At 29.1% G+C, this 22,101-nt stretch overlaps 6 protein-coding genes across 6 annotated transcripts; 4 read left to right on the top strand and 2 right to left on the bottom strand.

Moving 5' to 3' along the window:
• Nucleotides 1-340: 340 nt before the first annotated feature.
• LOC137810439 (somatic embryogenesis receptor kinase 2) lies at nucleotides 341-2,350 on the top strand. The gene is made up of 7 exons (XM_068611686.2): nucleotides 341-469; nucleotides 1,085-1,217; nucleotides 1,300-1,371; nucleotides 1,454-1,597; nucleotides 1,704-1,772; nucleotides 1,901-1,957; nucleotides 2,177-2,350. Exons 1-6 carry the CDS (start codon nucleotides 358-360, stop codon nucleotides 1,953-1,955), a joined length of 585 nt encoding a protein of 194 aa, XP_068467787.1. The 5' UTR covers nucleotides 341-357; the 3' UTR covers nucleotides 1,956-1,957; nucleotides 2,177-2,350.
• Nucleotides 2,351-5,980: 3,630 nt separating this feature from the next.
• On the top strand, nucleotides 5,981-7,975 carry LOC150028958 (leucine-rich repeat protein 2-like). Its single transcript, XM_090299392.1, has 6 exons — nucleotides 5,981-6,086; nucleotides 6,181-6,313; nucleotides 6,407-6,478; nucleotides 7,073-7,216; nucleotides 7,320-7,388; nucleotides 7,924-7,975. The coding sequence occupies exons 1-6, from the start codon at nucleotides 6,011-6,013 to the stop codon at nucleotides 7,973-7,975; spliced, it is 546 nt and encodes a 181-aa protein (XP_090155518.1). The 5' UTR covers nucleotides 5,981-6,010.
• Nucleotides 7,976-8,324: 349 nt separating this feature from the next.
• On the bottom strand, nucleotides 8,325-10,257 carry PUT5 (Amino acid permease family protein). Its single transcript, XM_068611685.2, has 2 exons — nucleotides 9,063-10,257; nucleotides 8,325-8,907 (listed from the first exon to the last, which is right to left on the bottom strand). Exons 1-2 carry the CDS (start codon nucleotides 10,019-10,021, stop codon nucleotides 8,457-8,459), a joined length of 1,410 nt encoding a protein of 469 aa, XP_068467786.1. The 5' UTR covers nucleotides 10,022-10,257; the 3' UTR covers nucleotides 8,325-8,456.
• Nucleotides 10,258-11,885: 1,628 nt separating this feature from the next.
• LOC137810437 (histone deacetylase-like protein) lies at nucleotides 11,886-12,722 on the bottom strand. The gene is made up of 3 exons (XM_068611684.2): nucleotides 12,643-12,722; nucleotides 12,294-12,565; nucleotides 11,886-12,209 (listed from the first exon to the last, which is right to left on the bottom strand). The coding sequence occupies exons 1-3, from the start codon at nucleotides 12,664-12,666 to the stop codon at nucleotides 12,053-12,055; spliced, it is 453 nt and encodes a 150-aa protein (XP_068467785.1). The 5' UTR covers nucleotides 12,667-12,722; the 3' UTR covers nucleotides 11,886-12,052.
• A 1,278-nt stretch (nucleotides 12,723-14,000) lies between these two features.
• Nucleotides 14,001-15,474, top strand: LOC137810450 (small ribosomal subunit protein uS14z/uS14y/uS14x). The gene is made up of 3 exons (XM_068611697.2): nucleotides 14,001-14,139; nucleotides 15,092-15,191; nucleotides 15,283-15,474. Exons 1-3 carry the CDS (start codon nucleotides 14,078-14,080, stop codon nucleotides 15,289-15,291), a joined length of 171 nt encoding a protein of 56 aa, XP_068467798.1. The 5' UTR covers nucleotides 14,001-14,077; the 3' UTR covers nucleotides 15,292-15,474.
• Nucleotides 15,475-16,947: 1,473 nt separating this feature from the next.
• LOC137810449 (uncharacterized) lies at nucleotides 16,948-18,524 on the top strand. The gene is given in 6 exon segments (XM_090299361.1): nucleotides 16,948-17,513; nucleotides 17,655-17,855; nucleotides 17,953-18,030; nucleotides 18,105-18,170; nucleotides 18,293-18,364; nucleotides 18,367-18,524. Coding segments are annotated over 6 exon segments (879 nt in total). The 5' UTR covers nucleotides 16,948-17,093; the 3' UTR covers nucleotides 18,409-18,524.
• Nucleotides 18,525-22,101: the final 3,577 nt, after the last annotated feature.

Genomic DNA, 22,101 nt, shown 5'->3' with positions numbered 1-22,101 from the left:
AATCAATAGAAAATTAGGAAAAGTATAATATATAACTTATTTAAAATTGTATTAAAATAAAAAATTAAATATTTTCTTTTACATGGATTAAACAACATTAAACAATTATATCTTATATAGAAACATAAAAACTATTTATCTGCATTATTAATGACCTTTAAAATTCTTTGTCACTATTCATTAATAAAATAATAAATACTCTTAATATATTTAATAAATATAGAAAATACTATTAATGTATTAAAAAACGTCTTATAATTAATTAATAGGTGTATTTGTATTTTATTTACATGTTTGTTTTTAATTAATAATAAATATAAATATACGAGTAGCAGTTTAACAATGCACAGAAAGTGAATGATGAATTTGGCTATGGACTCACACATCGGAAAAATGCCTGGTTTGGTTTTGCTATCTGTGTTAGTTCTCCTTCTCCAACATCCCCTCTTATCCCTCTCAAATTCTGAAGGTATCAATCTATCTCTATTTATTCTTAATTCTTTTTGTAATTTCCTTTCAATATTATTTTACATCAAGTTTTCTAGATAATATTGTTAAAGTCAATTACTCATCGTATTAGATATTGTTCATTTTGGAGATCGGTGTTCCATTACAGTTTTATCTTAAAAAATATCTAAGTGGATTAAGAAAGGAAGGTGTATTTAAATTGTTTTTTATTTTGACTCCTAAAAGATGTGAGATTATATTGGCGGTACCGGAACAAGCCTCTCAGTCGAGATCTAAGGAGAAGTTGAAGGGATAATGAACCTTTTCGTTCCCACAGAGGACGTCAATGTTTTGACCTCTAGTTATTGACGTCGTATGTGGGAATATTAAACTTTTTTCCTTAGCTTTTGATGGGAACTTGTTCTGGTAAGTACAATATAGTCACACATCGCTTAGGAGTCGAGGTGAATATCAGTTTAAATACACCTTCCTCCCTTAATCTATCTAGACACTTTTTAAAGACAAAATTGTGATAAAACATTGATTTTTTCAACAATAATCTGAATGCGGTGATTGACCCTAATGATAATGACAATTAAATTTTTAATTTTATTTATATATACTTTTTTATTTGTAGGGGACGCTCTCTTTGCTTTCAAACAAGCACTTTCTGATCCCAAGAAGGTATTGGAGAGTTGGGACAACAGTCTGGTTGATCCTTGTACTTGGTTTCATATTACCTGCGACTCCAACAATCACGTCACTCGCTTGTAACTTCCGACATTCACTTTTACAGTTATTGGTTTAGGATTTCACTGTTTTCTTATCCCCTGTTTCTACTTTGAATTTCAGAGACTTGTTCAATTCTGACCTAGCTGGAAGTTTGAGTCCACAACTTGGCCAATTACCCTTCCTTAAATACCTGTATGCATGTTTGCTCTCTCTAATTTATTGACATGATGAGTGAGGGCAACACAATTTGGGATTAATAAATTGTTCATTGCAGGGAGCTGAATCAGAATAAAATATCTGGGAAGATTCCTCAGGAACTTGGCAACTTGAACAGCCTTGTCAGCATGGATTTGTCTCATAACCAAGTGGAAGGGAACATCCCAGTGTCATTTGGCAAATTGAAATCACTTAAATTTCTGTAAGCATCTCTATGTTATGCCCAAAAACATAATCTTAGAACAACCTTATCAAATCAAATGATGTCTGAATTCTGTTTTATGATTCTGCCTTGTGTATATATATAGATGGCTAAACAACAACCAGTTGACAGGTTCAATCCCAAAAGAGGTCACTGATCTTCATCTCCAAGTCCTGTAAGATTCTCTTTCTATATTTTTTTTTTATCTTTATTTTTGTGCTGGGGCATTGATTTAGAGAAAATAAAAAATCAATCTCAATTTTTATTTTATTATTGATTTATCAACAAATTTGGATTTTGCAGTAATGTATCTGGTAATCACATCAATACAAATGGCAACATCCCCAATGAAAACTGAAGGTATAGTAAGTAACCATTACAATTCCTAACAAAGATCATATAACCATGCTATGTCTAACATAATAATTGACTGAATTAATAAAATGAATTTGATTAATATATATTTGCAAGAAAAAGGATGACATGTTTACTATAGTAATTAAGTTTTTTGTAATGATAAATTTGTTCCTACTGTTAGATTTACATTTACTATATACATTTATCTTTCTTTGTTTTCAGATTTGAGAATGACAAAGCAGTCAAAGCTGAGAGAGTTCCCTGTAAACACTGCAAGAAGCTTTATTTAGACCTCAATTAATACCAGAAATGTATGGTAGCACAGATTTCAACATGTCTGATACACATACTAAATAAAAAAAATTGTTATTTCCTATATAAAAATTCATACAACAACACCTTGTGTCATCTTTTCATCACATTATTTACTATTTTTTTTTAATTGTCAAATTTCTTCTACAAATTGTTTTATGAATAACATGAAATAAAATAAATTTATGAACTGCCTCAGATTGCAGGCAGAATATAATAAATTTATGAAGGGGATAATGTTAAGAAAGCATCTCTGTGTGCTCAAAACTGTTTTTCATTTCTTACATCAATTATTTACAAGGCTTTATGGCTGATAAAAAAAAAAAGTAAAAGGTTTCATGAGTGAAACACTTGTTATATTCATTCCTACAGAACTTTGTAAACTATTTTTCTTACAGTCCATTCCTTTGGTTTGGAATCTGTAAGCATTATGATCACACTAAAATTGAACCAAATTAAGAATTTTCACTTCCACATTTGGAGGGACATTGTAAACCAAGTAAATAAGTCTATTGTGCATGAATTTATGATTTTTTATTTATTTATTTGGTAGGGGGCATTGTAGTTGTATAGCCTCTTATGTTGGCTAATATAATTGTATGGAACATTATTCACATCCATGCACATATTTGCCTTTATTTTTTTAACATTCCACTGAGTTTTGAAGCACCTATTATGCTTGCAACTGTAATTAGTTATAGGTCTCTCAATTTACTTTTGTAGTTTATCAACAATTATATCATATAATACTATATGAAATTATAATTTGCTTTCAATGTTTATCTATTATAATTCACTCATAAAGTATGTTATTGGTTTGTTTTCACTTAAAAATTATACATTTACTAAAGTTAATATTTGTGTGGTTACTAATTGTATATATGGTTTCCACTTAAAAATACTATTTTTTTTTTTATAAACACGCTATATTTTCTTTAATTAAAAATTTCATTCACAAATAAAAAAATACTAAAATCCTTTTCATCTAAACTTTTATATTTATTTTAAAACAAAGACATACCCAATTTTAAAGAAGGGTATTTAAAAAAAATAGAATTTTTTTTTTTTTATTTCAATCACACCAATTAAATAATCCACAAACTTTCATTTGAAGTCCACTCACTTTTTCCTAAATTCAAACAATTAAATTTTTCACTCACTTTCACCTCATTTAATTTAGTTTTTTTTCTTTTTCAGTCCCACTCCAAACCAAACAAAGGCTTAAGGTTTTGGTTTCCATAATTTTTAATAAATACTTATAAAAGATAAATCAATTTTGAATAAAATTCAATCAAAATTTGTACTTATTTTTCACACACAAAAATAGTTTAATTTATTTTAAAAAAATTAATGTGTATAAATTTAATTATTTTATTAAACTTTAGTTATACTTTTATTTTAATAACTATCAGAAGAATTAATATTTTTTATTATCGGAAGAAAAAAGTGGACACATATTAAATTCACTGTTAATAATAAAAGTTTACAATAAAACGTGAATATAAGTCATTATATTTTATTAAGAAAAGTAAACAAATGAAAAATTAATTTTTTTTGTCGACAAATGAAAAATATAATGATAAGTTGAGTCAAGAAAATCGTTTCTAACTTCACCTGAGGAAGAAAAAATGTTTATTATCACTAATATCTATGTTTTAAGACAACTAAGATGATGAACAAATAATATTAGTTTTATGAATAAATTTAGTAATAGTATAATATATTATATATGTTATGTAAGTCATTTCAAACTTGAAAAACAGTGATACAAACTAAATCAAAAGTTATTTCACATTGGACTCTATCTACAACTTTAAACAACTTCTGTGTCCCTGTATAATTTTCCCAAATCAAGAAAAACATTTAATTCTTATATTTTCAATGCAATTTTAAATAGCATTACACCATTTTAGTTGTTGCAATCTCCCAACTAATACCCTCACATAATTACTCTGTAAATTAAAATATTTTTATTGAGTTTGTTTTAAAGTATATTTAAAAAGGTAATTTACTTTAATATAGAATTTGAAATGAATTGTGACAAAATACATTATTTGGATAAATAATTTTAAAATAAATTATAATTTTATAACTTTATCAAAAGTAGATTGATTATTTAAAATTAAATAATTTTAACCTTTTAAAAGGTATTAATTTAAATTTTTCATATTTTTGAATTCACGTGTTTTTTTTTGTTTCATTCTCGTTTAATTAATATCAACATTGATTACTACTCTTTGTTTATTTTGATGATTGTTGTTGATATTTTATTTATATTTTAAATCGTTAGGATTATCTTTTGTAGTTGTTGTAAATATTGTCACTTCTTGCATATATTAATCAGTTTTTACGATCAATATTAGAGATACCATCTTTTGATAAATGTGAACTAAATTCTTTCCATTAACTTTGTGGATGTTTTTTTTGTTGTTGTTGGAAGCATTTAGTGATTATTTTGTTATCATTAATATTAATTTATTATTTATCAATATTTTTTTCTTATGTCGACTAGAACAACTTTTCACCAATATTAACAGAGAGAATTTCAGTTGTCACCGATAAAAAAAATTTGATAAAAATAAACTCCAAGAGACAAGACACTGGACATAATTCTCATTGATGTCGTTAAAATAATTGTGATTGAAATTAATTAAAATTAATCTTGATCAACTTCTATAAAGAAAAAAAAACTTGATTATATGAGTTAAAAAAATATTTAATACAAATATTCTTGAATTGTTAACAATTATTTAGTATTTAAATAATTTTTTATATTTGATGAAAATTGAAATATTTTATTTGATATAAAATTTAAAATTTAATAAATCTGATTTTTTATTTATTTAGATATTTAGAAGAATAGAATATAGTTTAAAAGGAGATGAATCCCATTCAAATGTATGAGAATGTGTAATAAATGGTAAAATTATATATATGAAGGCAATGTTAACGTGACTTTAGTCAGCTGAAGCATGTGAATGAATGATGATGTGAAAATGTAATTCATAATAATGAGCTTTTGTATCTTTCTAACATTAAACCACCTTTTTAACTTTAACTTCACATTTCTTCGATCATCTCTTTGTCTCTTCTGCCATCTATGTTTTTTAAACAAAAATCACAATCAAAGCAGAGAAGAAAGAAGACTAGAAACAAAAATAGGTGTTCAAATATTTATTTAAAATTTTATATATTTCAGATTTTTATTTAAATACAACATAAAATATTTAAGATTTATATTTATTTATAATTTTAAATATTTTAAGTATTTATTTTTATGAAATAATTTTTAATTTTACCATATATATCTCTAATTATATTTCATAGTATTTTTTAAAAAACATAATTATTTAACGATATCAGAAATAATTTACAGCAATTTAATTAACTTAAATTAAAAAAAATATCATAATTTTTATTCAAATGTTTTTTAATAATAATAATAAAAATAAACCTGGACAAAAAATTAAATTATCTCCTAACCATCACATGAGGCAAAAGTTTCAATAACTCATCCTTATAAATTTACTCTAATATTCATCAATCTCAACAACCTTACACGCCTTACATGTCTTTTAAAGTTATCAGAAATTCACTCTCTTCCTCCCTTTCCACGAATTCCTTTTCTTCCCTCTCACCTGACAAATTTCCTCTCCAATAACATTATTTGTGTTATTTAAAGTTAGTGTTGTGTACATTAATGGAAGTCGAATACCTGTTTCTTCTAACATACAAGAATTGAAGATGTCTAGATTGGAGTTGTTGTGTCTATTATGTCTCATTCTCCAATGTCCTCTCTTATCCCTCTCAAACTCTGAAGGTATTTTTATTCTTTATTCAAACCCTTTTGTTTTCACAAACAAATGTATGCATTTCACCTTAAAACTGATGTGAGGTTTGTTTGAAATTTGTAGGAGACGCTCTTCATGCTTTCAGCAAAAAGCTTTCTGATCCCAACAACGCACTGAAGAGTTGGGACCCTTCTATTATCAATCCTTGTACTTGGCTTCATGTCACTTGCGACTCCAATCATAACGTCATTCGCCTGTAATATTCCCTTTCTTTCTTAACATTCTTTTTCCTTTACCTTCTTCATCCCTTCATTTCTAATCACTTTTGTGTATGTTCTTTCAATTTTAGAGACTTGGGCAATAATGATTTCACTGGAACTTTGGGTCCAGAACTTGCCCAACTTCCCTCCCTTCAATATCTGTATGTATCATGATTCTACAATTTCTCAACACTCTCCATCAACTCCTATTCTTATTTGTCTTTCGATACAAACACAAGTTTCTTATTTGTCATAATATTCACATCCTATTAGTCTAAAAACGTTAAACTATCAACCATAAACGAATCATGTTAAGATGAGTGCGTATATAAAGAAAACAATTTTAGAAACAAAAAATAATTAGTTGCTATATTAACTAAATTAAATACTATTTTAGAGACAAAAAATATTATTGGTTTATAAATTAGTTTCTATTATTGATAAATAGTTTCTAAATTGGTATCTAATTAGCTACCAAGGTTTTGGTTACCAACCAAGGTTTTTGTTACCAAATTTAAACCTTGGTAGCTAATTAAATACCAATTTAAAAACTATTTATCAATAATAGAAACTAATTTATAAACCAATAATTTTTTTAACCTCTAAAATGATATCTAATTTAGTCAATATAGGGCAACTAATTATTTTTAGTCTGTAAAATTAGTTTATATTTAATGATTTTTTCAATATAGTGTATGTACTGATTTAATCCTATTGTTTTCCATAAAGACTGATAGTAAAACTTTTCATTTCAGGGATCTCAACGGAAATAAGTTAAGTGGAAATATTCCTGAAGAACTTGGTAACTTGGCAAACCTTATTAGTATGGATTTGTCTAATAATAAATTAGAAGGAAGTATTCCAAAATCTTTTGTCAAATTAACGTCTCTTAAATCCTTGTAAGCACGTTCATGTTGGTTGACCAGATTAAAAACTTAAACCATACACATTGTTTTGAATCAAACAATTGTGAATTAAGCTTTGTTTGCATTGATGATATAGATGGCTAAACAACAATGAGTTGTCAGGAACAATCCCAAAAGCGCTCATTCTACTTAATCTCGATGAATTGTAAGATTCTTTTCTTTACTTTTTTTTTTCTTATGCTTTATTTTGACATCTTTCTACGATGTGTTGAAGGTTTGAAATGGAAAAATCCAAAATCAATTTCTTTTTAATTTGTTGTTAATATGTCAACTAATTTGAAATCTCAATTGTACTATGTAGAAATGTTTCTAATAATCGTTTCTCAAAGTCATCATAGATGTCATCGCTCAATGATTCTCTATGCAAAGGTATGGTAACTCTCAAAATTCTTAAAAAAAAATCATATTACCATGCATGAGTAAGATACTCATCAATTCAAATAAAAAAGTTTTTAGAGATAAAACATATATTTGCAAGCAAAAGGGGGATTGGTACTAAATTAGCTTTGGTAAAAGAAGCCAAAGAAAACTTGTTCTCCCTTAAAATAGTTCATTCTCCCTCTCTCTACTTATGTATCCATTCCACAAATCATTGCTTTAAAGTATCTCCCTCTCTATGAGTACTTCAGATTTCTTGGTGCTCATAGATTAACTTTACATTTATCCCTTTTGTGTTTCAGTTTTGATAATAAGAAACTCAGCGGCACAGGAGTGAAAGGAGTGGTTCCTTAGAAGATACCAACCATCCTTACTTAAAAGCAAATTAACATGTCATACTTCAATGTGAAATATAGAATAAATAAAAGAGTTTTTCTACTTATAAATACTTCACATCTTGCTATACTTCCATAAAGAAAACATATTTGTCTTAATAAGATTGCTAAACGAAGCTGCTACCACGTTACAGTTCCAAAAGTGCATGGGAAACTCACCTCGTTATATTCACCAATTCATTCCTGTATAATTTCGTAATTCTAGCTTAGTAAGCACTACAGTACACTGTCAAAACAAATATTGAGATAATTAAGGTACAGACTCAGAAGCTCTAAAAAACTTGGTAATGAATAATTGAGACATTGAGTAGAACCATTGGAAAAAGGTTCTAAATTAAATCGCTCACTATAACTAAGTATTTTCAAAGGATGAAAATAGCTACAATTCTGTGTATAGTTGATGAGAATGATAAATATGATACAACATGTTGATTTATACTTTAAGAATCACTTTGCACTAAAGACAACTCCTCTTCCACACTAGCAAATGGTGAGCTTACAAGAAGCTCAACATCCTTATTTTCTACAAACAGAATCCAGTTCTTATTTTTGGCTTGAACTAAGATAGGGTAGAGGATGAACCCCAGGAGAATCACAGCTCCACTCACAAAGAACGTTCTCAAAGAAGCCAAACACATTACAAGAATAAGCAATAAAGCAGGAGGCAAACATAGTATGGCCGCCCAAAATGTTGGCAACGGAACTCTGTAAGGTCTGTGAAGATTTGGCTTGTTCAACCTCAAAGTTATGAAAGCTGCAAACTCAAGAAGCATTCCCACGGCATATAAGAAATTGAGGAACTCTATGATTTCCTCAAAGCTCATCCACGACAAGAAGATAACCCCAGTGGCAGAGAACAAAATGCTAACCGTGGGCGTTCCATACTTAGACCTAGAAGGTAACATAAATGTTAGATGGTTGAACCATTTTCACAATTAATGTGAAAGTTGAAAATTTTCATCTAGCTTTCGATTAAGTGCATAAATGGGGTGAGGAAAATGGTGAACTACTCTTAGGGGAAGGCCTGGGAAGAAGAAAAATCTGACCTTGAAGCAAATACAGCTGGAAGCATTCCCATTTTGCTCATCCCTTGAAGTTGAAAAGCATCACTACTCATTTCTGCTTCAAACAAGCCGAGGTTAGACATAGCAGCAGCCACTTGAATCCAGAGTTTGAGCCAAGAACCACCAATGAACATCCCCACCTGTGCAAAATAACCATCTTCCCACTCACTTGGCGAGGACTCCAAAGCACCTGTTCCAGCAAGAAGTGGGATCAAATAAGAGGAGACCACCAAGACTAGTCCTCCAACAAGTGCTTTTGGGAACGTTTTACTTGGATTTTCAACCTCCCCCGCAAGGGTACTTGCCTTATCCCAGTAGTTTAAATTCCAGAACATGCTATTGAAGTATCTTCTCCACTCCACCTTGCCAAAATCTGCAGCAAGCCAGCGCCTTGGTCTTATGAGTGGAATGGAAAGAAGGGCCATTATGAGAAATGGGGAAAGTGAGAAAAGGGCAAGCAGAACAGCTGAAAAGCCAACAATGTGAAGGCCACGGTAATTCAAGTATGTTAGTGAAAATGTGATCCCCAAGAGAGCAGGGATTCGGACAGCGAATCGGTCAAAGAGAGGCAAAGATTGTTTGATGTAGTCGAGGAACAGAACAGGGTACAGAGCATTGTCCATGACCCCACTGAACCATTTCCAGAAGCCTTCCTGAAAGCCCCAAAAGGGTCCAAAGGCGGCGGAAATCCAGATAACATAACCACCGTTTTGAGGGAAGGAGGTGGCGAGTTCAGCCGTGACAAGAGCTTCTGGTATACTCCATATTAGAGGGAAAATGAAGAATCCGAGTAAGGAGAAAAGAGGACCACCCCCTCCCCTCACCGAATCCTCTACTCCAAAAGGACCCCCTGATACTTCATAGAATATTAGAGCTATGAGAGGCAAAAGGGTTAGCTTGGGATTGGATTTGGTGCCCTCTAGACCCATCACCATCACCATCAAGAACCACACATGCACACCCACCCTTTCATCTTTTTATTGGCTGTGTATCAGAGATCCATGCCTGCCAACTGAGATCTCTTCACATGTTTGTTCACTGCCAACCTTCATCCTCATCCCACTTTGACCCAACTTCTTTCTTTTTTTATATATTCTATTCTTTTCTGTTCCAACTTCCAAGCATGCCACTTTCACTCACAGCAATGAAGGAGCCAATTATGCTTACATAAATTTCACTTCTTTCACAGAGGATATTTGTTTTTTTTTATTTCTTATGATAATTTTTTAAATTTTATTTCCTTTTATATAACTTAATTGACATTTTATTCCTCAAAATATATTATAAATATTTACTTTTATAGGATTATACTCGTAATAAGTATTTTAAATATACAAATCATATTTTAATTAAAGTTTATAAATACATATTTTAATATATAAAATATCTTTTCAATTTCTAATAAATAATTTAAATTATAATAAAATTATTTTAAGTGTTTAATTATACCCACACTCTTTTGAGAAAAAAAAAAAAAAAGAAAATAGGAGAAATTCTAAATCACCGGTAAAAAGGAATCTTGCTCTAACACTACTCTTTATTATCATCCATCCATCACTTTGACTTGTGACGGCTAATCATGTGATTGTAAAGCTTCCAAGGCTATCTTTCTTTCCATTTTAATAAGCCATAAATTGCAATTAACTCTATAAATGGAAGATTTTAGTTACTTTTAATCTCAAAGACAGAACTCTACCTATATTTTTTTACACAACTAATAGTTTATCATTATTTAACACCTAATTTATATTTTATAAAATAATAAACTAACTTAAAACTTCTTAAAATTTATGATGATCTCTTTCTTTATTTCAAATATTATATATATTTTTTAAACATTATACATTAAAATTTTCATTTTCATCTCCAACTTTTAAATACTAATACCTTCTTCATATTAGTTCTTTCCAATTTTCTTAAGAATTATTGTTTTCCTTAAAAAAATTAAGTCGTTTAATTTTTTCTTATTTATTTGAATTGATCATACATCTTCCTCGAAACTTTACTTTTTTTTAATTTATATTTTAAAATATTAACTAAATTAATTTATATGTTATGTTTGCATATATAAAGTGTTTTTCACTTTAATTAAATTTAACCGCATTGATTAAAAAGTAAACTATTTTTGTAATAATTAATGTGCACATTTGGATTTGGATTGGAAGTTTCAAACTTTAGTTCTTATGAAACCTTCAAGTTTATTTATCTCCTCAATTTTCATTGTCACCTATTTTAATCCTCAACATGACATCAAGCAAACCACTCGTGATCTTTAAGTCATGGACACTGAAAATGAAAGCTTTTTATATTTACGGGATTAAAAATAAAAAATGTTATATTTCACAGGAAATTAAAACGAAGTCACACGATGTAAAAAAATGTTTTTTTTTCACTAAGCCTTGTTTAGCCATGAACTGGGTTTACACTCGTTCCCTGATATGATAAATACTGTCTTGCAGTTAAATCAATTTTAAGTGCCAGCGATTATGAGAAGCAAAAGAAAGTTCAATTTTTTTTATCTTTTGGATTACACAGAATCAAATGCATACTAGGATTTCACAGAATCAAATGCATAACTCTGTGTTTAGTTTGGAGAAAGCAAAAAATGAGAAGAACATACTCACTCCACTCGTGTTTCTAGTAAACTCCAAAATCTGATGACTAGAGTTAGGCAAAATCAATCACAAGTGAAAAAATTCATGTTTAGCCGAAAATTTTGACACAAAGGAGGAAGAACTGAATTAACTATGAGGCTAAATTGAGTCCAAGACATCACCAACTAAGCTAATGCTATAAAATGTGGAGTAAACACTAGAAGGAAGCATTGGGATTGATGAAGTAAAATCTTACACTACAATTTCAAATTCCTTAATTACCACAGAGAGTGCAGATGAAATGAATTGTGAAAGAGAGCGAGAAATATACATCCCATCCAACGGCAACATCAGTGGTAAAAGGAAACATCAGATTTGCTAGTCCGAAGTGGCAGAGGAAGAAGGTTGATGTTGAATAAGTGGTGGAGGCTCACCGAATTTCATTATATAAGCTAGTTGATGAACAGGACGAAGTTGGGGAATGAGTTGAGCATCCAAATAAGCGTCGCAAGAGAAACACCAGACGGAGAGATCACTGATTCATAAAGTGGAGGCACGGATGAAGAAACGGTGGATGAATGAAAAAGGGGAAGCGATGCGTGAATAGCATTATGCGTACCTGAAACTGAGGGCGAGAAAGTGATTAGTGTGGGTGAAGTGATGGAGCATGTGCTTGTTCACGAAACGGCTACAGAGGACCTGCTTGCAAGAGAGGCAGAGCCAGTTTTCGGAGGGGTGGTGGCAGGTGTGGCACGGTGTGTTGGGCGGCGGAATGTGGCTGAGATCGGCGGATAAAGAAGGTAGATGATCGCAGGATGATCGAGCCTCCACCCATCCCGATTCAGAGCCATACATCACCTCGTAATCTTCTTCCGATAACCCTAAACCTCCCTGATCACACTCATCAAACTAACATCAGATGCATAAATATGAAGGGGCAATCAAATTCATAAGTTCTGGGAAATTACCGGCGCAGAAGAAGACGAAGCCATTATTCTTCAAATTTCAAACCCCTATCTCTCTCTGCGCTTGTGCTACTTCACAAAGAGTGTTTCCAAAACCAGGTATTTATAATCCCAGCCCGGCCCGGCCCGGCCCGGCCTGGCCCAGTAGGCCCAGAATCAAATAATAAGATTTTCTTTAGATAAAATTCTAATATTCTTATTCTCATTATTTATAAAAAAATATGTTCCTTTAAAATGTTGTATTATGTATAAACGTTTACAATGTTCTAAAATTAAACTTTAATGTTTTTCTGATTTGATATTTTAGATATCAGATCAAATTAAATTTAGTTTTATACTATAATAATTCATTTAAATTTCATATTTTTATATATTAGTTTGGGTAGTTGACTAGTTGTGTTGATGTTTTTTTTATTTTATATTACGAAAAATGATAGGGTCTATATTTTTTAGATTCCTCTTTTTTTTTAAATGGATTGAAAATAATTACTTTTGGTTATTCTTATATTTATCAATTAATCACTATTTTCTCATTGAGGGGTAGAAGATAAATATTTTCATATCTCATAGTAATTATGATTTTTAGGGATGACGATCAAATTTTCCTTATTTGGTAAATATATGAGATTATTCATATAACATTTTTATAACTAAAAAGCTAATGAGATGTATCTATCAATTTTTTAATATTTTTTTTACCACATTAAATGGGTTGATAAAAGTAACAGCATGATAAGTTATTTAGTAATTTTTTTTATATATAACTCTGAGAAATTAGTTTCTTTTCTCCCTATGTGAATATGTTTGAAACTTATCTAAACATAATTTATTGTTTAATGAAAATGTTAAATTTTAAAAGGAATTAAACACAAATAAACTTATTTTCGCAACTTTTTATCAATTTTTTTCTATCAAACAGATAGACTCACAAAGACAATTGTGTTATTATACTATTTTTTACAAAAAAATTATATACGTTTTAAAAATTTATTACCAGCTTATTGTAACAACTTTGCGTATTTAGAAAACAGAACGTATTTAGAAAAACAGAAGATATTGATACAATACAATCTTAACAAAATTACTCAGAATTTTACCAAATATTAATTTTAGCGCTTAAAATAAAAGATTTATAAAAATGAAAATAAAATATTTTCAATTATTAATTCATTTGATATATTTTAAAGTGTTTTGAGTTAATTATTCATTTAAAGGATTTATTTTCATTTATTTTCCTTTTTAAACTAGAATTTTATAAAATCTCTTAAAAATGTAAATAAAAGAAACAGTAATTAATAGTGGAGAGTGACCAAAAACGCCCTAGGGTTTTGACTCTACTATATATGTCAGAATTTGGGTCCCTGTTTTTCATATTTCTGTGGAACTTGGAGGCTAGGGTTTTGGGATTCTTGCGATTCCATCTTTGCAAATCAGAAGCATGGGGCACTCCAATGTGTGGAACTCTCATCCCAAGAGCTATGGACCTGGTTCTCGCACCTGGTACGTAATTCATCTCCCATAAGTGGTATTCCAGAATGGCAAAGTTGATCCTTTTCACTCCGTGTTCCTAGTCCTTTTGATTACGATTATTATGGTTTCATTTTTACTTTTGAGAATTGTTTTATCCCCCATTTGAGAGCCGTGAATCGTTGCCACGTTTTTGTGATAACTAGTTTTTTCCTCATCATTTGGGTTTGAATTAAGCTTTTGTACCATTCATATTTTATTTCGTTGAAGTTTTAGTGTCTTTGTAATATTGATTTTAAATATATTTAATTTTGCAAATTTGATTTAGGTTAAAATTGAATTTTGAAAAATTATATTTAAAAATAGTTGGCAGGAAAACTCAGTAAACATCTTTTACACAAATACAAAAGCTACCCAACTTAACATGTGACTATTTATCTAAAATCATATTATTCATCAGTGTATAGATGGGATTTTGCGTTCTTCTCTGAGGATGCCTTAGATTAGTGATTGAGCGTCCTTTTTAAATTTTTAACGATTTTGTGAAGATACTGAATCATAATGCCTGACATTTTCAAATTGGTATGTAATTGTCGATGGACCAATGAATTTCGTAAGTTGTATCGAGTGTTGATCTTGACCAGTATGATTGGAGATCATCATAGTGATTTTGTATAATTGCTTATGAAAAAGGTTTTGTGCATGCATTGTAAAATGTTTGTCTTACTTTAAGATTTTGTTGGGCATACATATGCTACTTTTAGTTTCCCTATGTTGCATATTCATATGTCAATAATTTGTTATTTGTTTTCGTCTGTTTTGAATTTTGTTTTTCGAACTATACTGATATTGTTTGTCTAGTTTTAGACTGTCTATGTTTCAGATTATAATTCTGTTTGTGAATTGGTGGTACTTGATATGGTTTGTTGTCTTTATTCTGATGAGATTTGTTGATTGATTGAGAATGTGTTTTCTTGTTATGCAGCCGAGTCTGTGGGAACCCTCATGGGTTGATTAGGAAGTATGGGCTTATGTGCTGCAGGCAGTGTTTCCGCAGCAATGCGAAGGAAATTGGCTTCATTAAGGTAAATATTTTTTACCTATCTGTGTGAATTTCAAATTTCCGAATTATTTCTGCACAGGTTTTCATAACTACTTTTTCTGTTTGTGTTGCAGTATCGCTGAATGATCAGTGTTTATCGTCCCCAACCGTTTTGGAGTCTGCCATTAGTGATGTTATTGTGGGGATGATTTCATTGTTTGAAGAATTTTAAGAATTTTTATGGCATTTAGTCAAGTTAATTATCACACTCTACAGTTGTTGAACTGAGAATATTTTTGTTTTATATAATTGTTTTGAGCTATCAACATCTTTCTCTGTGCCCATTTATAATTCTGCAATTTTCTATATCTACTTCTTTATTAGTTCCATGTGTTTGCAATTTTCTCTATGTTTTCATTGAAAAATTATTTGTAAAACTATTTTTATTTAAAGAGAATAATTAACTTATAGAATATAGAAAAGTGTTTCATGATTAATATTAAAATTCATGGTGAATTTGTGGTCTGTATTTTAGTGGCAATGATTGACTTGATACAGTGCCTTATCAATGAACTCAAGGGCCAGTGATAAAAAATGTAACTGGACCTGTATTGTGTCAAGCACAATCATCAATCAACCCATTTATAATTTTTTTTGCACTCGTTGGAAGTTTATCCTTATTTTATCCTTTTTATGACTTGTTCTCTTGTTTTAGAAATAATTTTGGAGTTAATATCATGTGTAAGATTGCATGGTCCCCTCCCCATTTCAAAATGTAATTTCAACGCGGTTTAAGGCTTATACTTTAGATGTAGCTTTGTTTCTTCATTTGTTGAAATTTCGAGGAATTATATTTTATCTAATAATTATATTTTACCAGCATTCAAAATTTGAACGATTCAATCATCTAATAATAACTGGTAAATGGCTTCACGAACTGGTAAACGAGTAGCACTGTGATCAATGAACTTATCACAACTACTTTCAACATCATGTGCTGCTCTTTTTTTCATATCAATTTCTCTGTAAATAACACTCTTTAAACAAAGAAAAAATAACAGTTACGGTTTAAATTAGATTAAGTTACTATTATACAGGTTTAGCCTCGCACATTTTGAATTATTAGATCATATTAACGTTTGAATTATAATCCACTTCATTCTACACAGTCCTATTTATTGCAGCAACCTTTGAATCAAACTGAACTTTCCGTTTTAGTTCCACGGTTGAGGAAGAAACCCTCCACTACACCACACTTTTTGTGTAACTACTAAAACAATTTTTGTATTTGCTAATGTTTTTCTTTATCAGTGTTTTGTACAGTATTCTTATGGCCATTAGTTCAATGCATGACGATCCTTTCAGGTTTAAAAACATCAGAAATCTTGCGATCTTCAGACTTTTTACATAAATGTGATATAGAGTGAACTAAAATCTACTATGGAAACTGGAGTTGAAGTTGGTGGAGAATGTGGAGGGAACAAAAATCCAGTTACAGATAATGGTGTCTGGTTAAATAACAGTTTAGAACTCAGACTCATCACCACGATCTCAAGCTGCCAGCCATTCTAAGTTAATTTTCAACGCATACATACCCCACGTCTCCCAATTACAGCTGCAACTCTCTTTCTTTATCTCCTTTCTTTTCCTACCTTCCAAACCATTCCTACAGTGTTTAATTTAATATAAGATGCAGTGGAATATTTTCATACCTATGTCTTTCAACACCTACTTTCAGACTTAGTCAGATGCTACATAATTATTGGCAAATTCAGTTCAGATGTTTTCGTATGGATAGATATAGAGCCAATCCCTCCATTAGCATTACTATAAATAGAGTGCTTTTCCAACTTCTCAGTTCAAGCATTTTAAACAAATAGTGAAGCTTCTTATTCTGCATTAACACACTCTCTCTTATAGTTATAGGCATCCAAAGAACAAGCAAATGGAGCCTATTGAGGAGATCTCCCAAGAATGGATGAGTTGTCATAGTGAAGTGTACACAGAGGAGGAAGCTGAGTTCATGAGCCAGTTCTTCTATGAACGTTTCAACATGGAAACAGAAGCTCCAAATGCAAATTCTATCTTCTTTATACAAGGGAGTGAGCCCTGTGCTCATAGTACCAAATATATCTTTCCCACAACAAATGCTTCCAACAATTTGGGCCACGTGTTTTCCTTACCAGGGAATGACGCCAAATTGATGAATGAAAATACTGACCAAGAGTTGGGTCTTGGGAGAGAGAATCTTGCTGATATGGATTTGCAGGCTCACAAGGCACGCCAAATATTAGTTTCTGAACCCGAAAAGGATAATACCAGAAGCATGGAGAAATCAGAAAAAAGGTTTAGGAGCTCACTTGAGGTAGAATACCACTAAGTGTAATTCTTCTTGACATTTTCTAGTATTATTACTATCTTTTTTCGCATTTCCTTCTCATGCAGAATTCATGATACGTGTTTGATTTTGTGAGTATGTCTTCATGAATTCATGATTTTCATACAGGGCCCAGAGAACAAGAGGAATGTGAAATCTAAGAAGAATCCCAAACCATCTTCTTTGAGGAACACTGAAGAGGAAGCAACTCAGACCTTAAGCAGTTGCTTTTCAGATGATGAATCCAAAGATTCTAGAGCAATGAAGTCAAGTGGAAAATCAAGATCTAACAGAGACGCTGCACTTGATCTACAGAGCGCGTATGCAAGAGTAAGTCCTTTGTTTGAAGTTATCCTTGCTAATTGCTGACATTTTATGATACTGTTTTGCTTGTGGGGGACTGGTTCTTATATTTTGCATTGTGCAGAAGAGAAGAGAGAGAATAAATGAAAGGTTGAGAATTCTACAAACACTGGTCCCAAATGGAACTAAGTTAGCATGCTCAGTGGAAATCAACTGTTGCTAAAAGCACTGGTTCACTCACAAAATTCTAAAGTTTGATTGCTTGATGAACTGCAGGTTGATATCAGCACAATGCTTGAGGAAGCTGTGCAACATGTGAAGTTTTTACAGCTTCAAATTAAGGTCACAACTTGGTTATCCTTCTTACTTTAGCTGCATCTAAAATTTAGCCAATATTATTATATAAATATGCATCTTTGAAAAGACAATAACTGATATGATTTCCAACATTTGAATTTTAACAGCTTCTGAGCTCTGATGATCTGTGGATGTACGCTCCCATTGCTTACAATGGAATGAGCATTGGCCCGGAACTTTTAACATCAACATCACCAAGCAACCAAAGAAATGCATAGCATAGCAATAAAGATTACTAAGAGCAGGCAGAATCATTCTGTGATGTTTATATATGCTCAGTTCACCAAACAAACAAGGACGCATGAAACTAGTTAAAATTACTGAACCACATCAATTTCAGTTCATTTTTTATTCTTTATTTGGGAATTTCAGAACATACTTCAATGGATAATTTTATTTCACTTTGAGTCTCCTCAGCATTTCATGCAGTAACTCTACTGGAAAAATAAAATATAAACAATCATATTTTTAACAATTAAGTGCTACTTTTAAAGCTAGTTACCAGATTATTTTATATATAACTTTTTTATCGAAACTCCTAGGATACTTATTGGTGAACTGTTCAATTCAAAAAATATTTATTGGATTTTGAAAATTCTAGCATGGTTCTATAACACAATTTTAAAAGGTATAAATGTTGAAAATCTCACATCAACTAGAGATTAGAGTCTTTCATTGTCCTAACTCAACCCTATAAAACCAGCTCATAGGGTTGAGGTTTGCACCCACTTATATACAATGAAAGGCTCTAATCTCTAGTCGATGTGGGATCTCCAACAATAAATACAATAATTTTTTAAAAACTCAAATTTATTGATAATTTTTTATTATGATCATAAAAATAAGGAACAAATTCTTTTGAATCAGTTATAAAAAATATCTTCCTGCTCCAAAAAAATTTGAAACATACTTTTTTTCACATAAATATTTATTTCAATTTATATAATTCAAAATTATATCATATATAGATCCGTGTTCTCGTGTTCTACATTTTAGAAATTATACGTATCTTTGTGTCCGTATCCATATCGTATCCGTGCTACATAACTTGTCTCACTTGAAACCGTTTATAACTAAAATCTTATTGCAAAAGTCTTTTTATCAGAAATGTTTTTCTAAAATTTAAATTAATCAGCGCACGCTATAAGATGTCGGCTCAATTCCCTATCTAGCACCATTTACATCTTTATTTCCCTATCTAACACCCTTTTGTTTTTATTTCCCTATCTAGCACCCTTTTGTTTTTATTTCTCTATCTAGCACTCTTTTATTTTTTATTTCCCTATCTAGCACCATTTTAAAAATAATTAAATAAATAATAAATTATTATTTTTTTAATAATTTTAATTTTGAATGCATTAAAAAATAAATATTTTTAATGTTTAAAATAATTAGAAATATAATTAATGAATAAATAAATGAGTTTTTACAAAATAAAAATAAAAAAGTAATAAATTAAAAATGTTTAGTTTAAAATATTTTTTTTTAAATGAAGAAAATAAAAAATTAAACTCTACAACAACATAAAAGTTGAATTTATAAACATAAATTAGTATTTATTTTTATTATTATTGATGATGTAATCATGTTAATTTCAAGTAAAAAATACAGGACATATTTATATAAAAAACCAAAGTCAATTAGTATTAATTAATAGTGGACACATAAATAATATTGAAGTATTTACCTAAATGCAAAATTCTAAAAAAAACTAATACAAATGTTACACTTAATGCTTAAAAATGAGACCAAAAAAATAAGTATAGAAAATAAAAACATCAACAATAAAATAAAAACAAAAAATAGATATAAATAAAGAATGACAGAAAAAAAAATAACAACTAAAAACATAAAAGATATAAAATAAAGGCAAAACAAAATAAGTAAAGATAAAAGATATAAAAAAATTCGAACAAGATAAAGATAAGAGATATAAAGCGATATTAAATAAGTATATGTTGATTATAAAAAGGAAAATAAATAAAAAATGATCATTCATTTGATATTTTCTTCAGTGGTACATTAAATAGTTTGTGCAAAATGAAACATAATTAATGACGAGGATTGTAATTTCTTTTATAATTTTAATTTTGAATGCATTAAAAAAATATATTTTTAGTATTTAAAATAGTTAAAAATATAATTAATGAATAAAAACATAAATAGAAATAAATAAAGAATGACAGAAAAAATAATAATAACTAGAAACATATTAAATGAATGATCATCTCTTATTTATTTTCCTTTTTATGATCAACATATACTTATTTAGTATCGTCTTATATTTCTTATATTTATCTTGTTTTGATTTATTTGATTTTTTTTATATCTTTTATCTTTATCTTATTTTGTTTTTCCTTTATTTTATACCTTTTATGTTTTTAGTTATTATTATTTTTTCTGCAATCTTTATTTATTTATTTATTTATGGTTTTTGTTTTTATTTTATTGTTGTTGTTTTTATTTTCTAGACTTGTATATTTTTGCATTTTTTTCTTCTCATTTTTAAGCATTAAGTGTAACATTTGTATTAGTTTTTTTTAGAATTTTGCATTTAGGTAAACACTTCAATATTATTTATGTGTCCACTATTAATTAATACTAATTGACTTTGGTTTTTTTTATAAATATGTCCTGTATTTTTTACTTGAAATTAACATGATTACATCATCAATAATAATAAAAATAAATACTAATGTATGTTTATAGATTCAACTTTTATGTTGTTGTAGAGTTTAATTTTTTATTTTCTTCATTTTAAAAAATAATAATTTTAAACTAAACATTTTTAATTTATTACTTTTTTGTTTTTATTTTGTAAAAACTCATTTATTTATTCATTAATTATATTTCTAATTATTTTAAACATTAAAAATATTTATTTTTTAATGCATTCAGTGTAGCATTAAGTGTAGCATTTGCATTAGCTTTTTTTTAGAATTTTGCATTTAGGGTAGACACTTCAATATTATTTATGTGTTCACTATTAATTAATACTAATTGACTTTGGTTTTTTAATAATTATGTCCTGTATTTTTTACTTGAAATTAACATGATTATATCATCAATAATAATAAAAATAAATATTAATTTATATTTATAGATTCAACTTTTATGTTGTTGTATAGTTTAATTTTTTATTTTCTTCATTTTAAAAAAAAATTTAAACTAAACATTTTTTAATTTATTACTTTTTTATTTTTATTTTGTAAAAACTCATTTATTTATTCATTAATTATATTTCTAATTATTTTAAACATTAAAAATATTTATGTTTTAATGCATTCAAAATTAAAATTATTAAAAAAATAATAATTTATTATTTATTTATTTATTTTTAAAATGGTGCTAGATAGGGAAATAAAAAATAAAAGAGTGCTAGATAGGGAAATAAAAACAAAAGGGTGCTAGATAGGGAAATAAAAACAAAAGGATACTAGATAGAGAAATAAAGATGTAAATGGTGCTAGATAGAGAATTGAGCGATAAGATACTAATAAAGAGGTGGAATGTAGTACTATACTTTAAGGATCCCAAATCCCAAATTTTTCTATGTCCAAACAATTTTGGATATTATTTTTTTAAAGTTTTCTAATAAAGGAGTTCACGAATTTCCAGTTACTAAAAATAACTTACACGGCAAATCAAAATTACATGTGACCACTATAACTTTGAATGCTATAAACCAAATTATAATTATAGACCGATGAATTTTTATTGTGTCACAAATATTTAACTTTCTCCTTTTACAACAGATAAATTTTTCATTTCTGAAAATGGTGAATCTTGTAAATTATGATTCGTATATTAGGAATGATTAAGTTTCGTTTAGTTGGTAAAAACTGTCAGAAATATTTATGTAGATTTTCATAGAAACCAAATGTCCCATTTTTTAGTAATCTTATTTTCCTTTTAT

The sequence above is a fragment of the Phaseolus vulgaris genome, chromosome 2, assembly GCF_051622355.1.
Source record: "Phaseolus vulgaris cultivar YP4 chromosome 2, ASM5162235v1, whole genome shotgun sequence".
In the NCBI taxonomy this organism is placed as follows: Eukaryota; Viridiplantae; Streptophyta; class Magnoliopsida; order Fabales; family Fabaceae; genus Phaseolus; species Phaseolus vulgaris.
The sequence above is the reverse complement of the archived record's forward strand: the minus strand, read 5'-3'. Positions and strand labels throughout refer to the sequence as shown.